The 3857-nt window shown below is 48.8% G+C and overlaps 1 protein-coding gene across 2 annotated transcripts; it reads right to left on the bottom strand.

Moving 5' to 3' along the window:
- Positions 1-2319: 2319 nt before the first annotated feature.
- On the bottom strand, positions 2320-3455 carry LOC128276415 (biglycan-like). 2 transcript variants are annotated; one of them, XM_053014878.1, is made up of 2 exons: positions 3330-3455; positions 2320-3256 (listed from the first exon to the last, which is right to left on the bottom strand). In XM_053014878.1, exons 1-2 carry the CDS (start codon positions 3350-3352, stop codon positions 2443-2445), a joined length of 837 nt encoding a protein of 278 aa, XP_052870838.1. In that variant the 5' UTR covers positions 3353-3455; the 3' UTR covers positions 2320-2442. The 2 variants fall into 2 exon arrangements, with proteins under 2 accessions (XP_052870838.1, XP_052870839.1); XM_053014879.1 differs by having other exon boundaries at positions 2320-3253; positions 3330-3414.
- Between the last annotated feature and the right edge of the window lie 402 nt (positions 3456-3857).

Raw genomic sequence — 3857 nt, 5'->3', positions numbered from 1 at the left:
ATTTTCACCAATTCGAGTACGTATTTTAGGCAATATTTATAAACAACCGGAGATTTGACAGTTGACGTGCCTGCCATTTGACAGTGGCAACGATCCCTTCGGGAATGGATACCCGTACAAGAAATTTGTTTGAGACTGTTGTTTGACCGAGCTTGCCTAGGCTTTCGACTTGCCGTAAATCTGTTTGTAAAACGTATCTTCGTACATCAAATGGATTTTTCAGCTCTGTTTTAGCTTTTTTAGCTCTTTTAGCTTACCCACTTTTGGGCTTGCGTTAACCGTCTGACAGAACAAATCAGTAAACATATCGGCACGGTTTTCGCCACATAAGAAGTAACTGGGGTTGATATTTTATGGCCATACCATGGCGAGTTCCTGACGGGTATCTAATTATCTTAATCGTATTCGTCTGATGGCATTACAAGTTGGTTTGCATAATAGATTGTTCTGGAGCATAAAAGAAAGGCATGACTTATGAAGCAGCCTTTTATCAAAATTGAAACTATCAATCAAAAGACCCCCTCAGGACAGGACATCAAAGCTGGTCCATTACGTCAACGAATCCATCAGCCCACTCAATAATTACCAGATGGTACTATGGCCATATGACCATCGACACTTACGCAGGATACGTCGGATTTATTTATATCCTGATAGCAAGATGTGTGTCGTCTCTCTCTCACGCTCTCCCGTGTTGCTGCTCACCAACTCTACTGTTCTATGTGATGACTAACGTAACGTGTTTTCCCGCGAGGCACTGGCGGCCACCAGACGGGGCAGGAAACCCCTAACTTCCTGCCACGTAATGGTGTCAGACACCGTTTTCCTTGCGGTAACAAGCGTGCTCCGGATTCGTGTGGGAGAACGGAGAGCGGTTCAAGCGGACCACGTTGCATTTTCTCGGACATGAGAGAGAGGGAGAGAGTTTTCCACTTACACAACTCGCTTGGTTGGCGAGGAAAATGACACTCGAAAGAAAATTCGGTTCAGTTTCTCTCAGGCAGCACCGCCAACTGGGCGCTCTAGTAGTGGCCAGCTCAGCGCTACTGTTGAAAGTGGAAAAGTGAAAAGCAGCAAAAAACGGAGGAACAGTTTTAAGTTTCCCTAGCAACATCCATTGCAGGGACATTTTGTTTGGTTTTTCCTCCCCTGTGGCCAATCGGGGTCACAGTTTTTCGTTATCATCTGCTGGCTGGCTTTCTTCTCCCACTCGAATCGTCGCCTCTGCACCGTATGGTGTTTGCGTCTCCATTTTCGCAGTGAAAAACCGTGCGCCAAGGAAAGTTGTGGGTCTCTTCGGTATCGATTAGCCAGCAGCAGCCGTTCCACGGGGCCAGTCCTCCTGGTAACGCGCTTGAAAGAGAAACATTAGAACCGTGGTCCGTCCGACCGATGGTGGGCAGACAAAGCATAGTTGAAAAGTAAAGGCAAGCCCAGCAAAACGTTTCTGCACACGTTGCCCAGTTAAGGAAATGGTGTCAGCGAAGATGGTCGAGCCGTTGATAGTGATTCTGGTTTATTTAAATTGTGATTTAATATTTTACGTTAAAAATATCAATAAACATTAAAGTGTTGGGGGTCGCCCGTTTCGAAAGCCTCTCTCTTTCTTGCCCGAACCCATTTTGTGTTTTCTGTGTGGAGTCGATTAACTTGAACCATAAACTGTCAGTGCGGACGATCGGCACTCAGACTCGGCCAACCAACGATCAAATTTCCCTACCACGACCCAAGATACCATAGATACAAGGTAAGTCGAAAACTACTAAATCCCATTTTAGATACCCGCTCAAGGACGATCGATCCAATCGGTATCGGTATGGTCCATTTTCCGCTCGTTGGCTCAAGCCCCAGCTGGACCCAGAAGTCATTCACCTTCTACAGCGAGGCCGCGGAAAGTGGCGATGCTTTCGTCGTATTTATCGATCGGAATGCAGTCGTCGTACGTCACCGGGCCGTCCGATGTCGGGCCGGATGTGTCTCCTTGCTAACGACACAGCCATGCTTACGTTTTGTGTCCCTGGGATTGCGGTTCCTTGCCAACACACAGTGCACGGCATTTACGTCTACTGAGGAACAAGTCGCAATTGTTGGTCATGTATTTTTAAACCGAAAATTGTAGAGCACAGCTGACATGGCTGGTGGAAAAGGGAATTATGCAAACGAACGGAGCCGTACATAAGAGGAATCGGGCCAAGGATAGGTGATTATGGACCTGGGGATAGAATTGTTTAATCGATGGGGAATTGTTCAAACAACCTTGATTAGTACTGTAAACTATTTAAAGCGCGTTCAACAGCGAGTTCAACATTGACAGTGAGTATTGGATCATTTGAGATTTATTGTGCTGCCTTCTAGGTTTAGACAGTTAATGAGTTACATTACCGAACCCTTTCCCTAATATCTGTCATGGTTGATTCTGTTCCGTCCTTCACCGCTGGTCGGCTATTGTACCGTCGAGAGCCACGTTTGGTTCCAATTGTTCGTACCGGTCGGATCGAAACCCTTCACCAGCGGGAACCGCCGTTTTGACCAGCCCTCAATCGAGGCTAGGGCGCGATTGTGGTCCACATGAAACGTAGCCAGCGCTGGCATACTCCAGCCGGAGGAGTCCAGCGTCGTAAGGCGATTATTCGATAGGTCGAGCTCCTGGAGCGAATCGAACGAAACGCCCCCGTCCGTGGTGAAGCTTTCCAATCGATTGTGACCCAATAACAAGCGCCGTAAAGAGGTGGCCCTTGCGAGGCGATCGAGCCTAAAGTGTTGCAGCAAGTTGTGTTTTATGTCGAGCTTCCGAAGCACCGTCAACCTCTCGACGCCCGGCGGCAACTCGCGGAGGCGATTCCGGGGCACCGAAAGCTCCCCCAAACGGCAATCATTCTCACCGCCAACGAATGGACCAATCTGGAGCGTCTCGAGTCCAACGTTGTCCAGCGCCAGGCGGACGATGTTGTTCGGCAGCAGACTGAACTCGGTGCGAAGGTTCTGATTGTCCGAGTTACTGTTCACCATAAACAGCACGGTGTTTGTTTGGTTAAACTGCAAGATACGCTGAATGTCGGCTTGGGTCGCATTGGCTGATTCGTGGAACTTTTGGACATTGGCCGCCACTGGTCTGTACCCTTCGGCCCAACATTGCCACGGCTGTTCGCTTTCCTGTAGACGGTTGCATTCATAGTGGAACAGTTGGGACGCCCCCTTGGGCGTTCCCCGGACGCCAGCCCCTAAGGTGCCAACGGCACCACCGATCAGTAGGCTGCTGATTAGACGAACACATAAACGGATCACGGACATCTGAGTGTGACACTGCGGGATTGGGGAAAAATACTCACATCCAAAGTGTCAAGACTGTCATCGCCGGTACCCGGTACGGATGCGGTTTGTTCAAGCGATTAGCGACCACTACTCGCCAATGCCAGCCCGTGGCACTTATCAAGTGCTTGCCTAGTTCAGGCAATTGCGGCCCCTCACAGGAGAAGCCAGCGCGGTCCATTCGGTAAGTGTTTGGAAAACAGGAAAAAAAAGCAATCCAACCAATCTGCGGGATTACCAACCTAGCGCGGTTATGGAGGGAAGAGAACATCCACAGATGTTTCGTAATCCGGATGTGTAGTTGTGTTTGTCTACATGACGAACATCCAGACGTGCTAACAAGCGATCACGCGTATTGGAGCAGATTTGGTTCATACAAACGGGACATGTTTGTGGTATGACTCATGATCTTGGAACCCTACTTATAATGTTGTGTTGCGCAATTTAGCACACACATGGTGGGCGAGTCCTAATTATGACGTTCCCCTCAGATCGTCGGAGACGTCCTACGCAAATTGATTACCTCAAATCGACACTTTCGCCCAATA

This window comes from Anopheles cruzii, unplaced genomic scaffold, assembly GCF_943734635.1.
Source record: "Anopheles cruzii unplaced genomic scaffold, idAnoCruzAS_RS32_06 scaffold01139_ctg1, whole genome shotgun sequence".
Taxonomy (NCBI): Eukaryota; Metazoa; Arthropoda; class Insecta; order Diptera; family Culicidae; genus Anopheles; species Anopheles cruzii.
The sequence above is the reverse complement of the archived record's forward strand: the minus strand, read 5'-3'. Positions and strand labels throughout refer to the sequence as shown.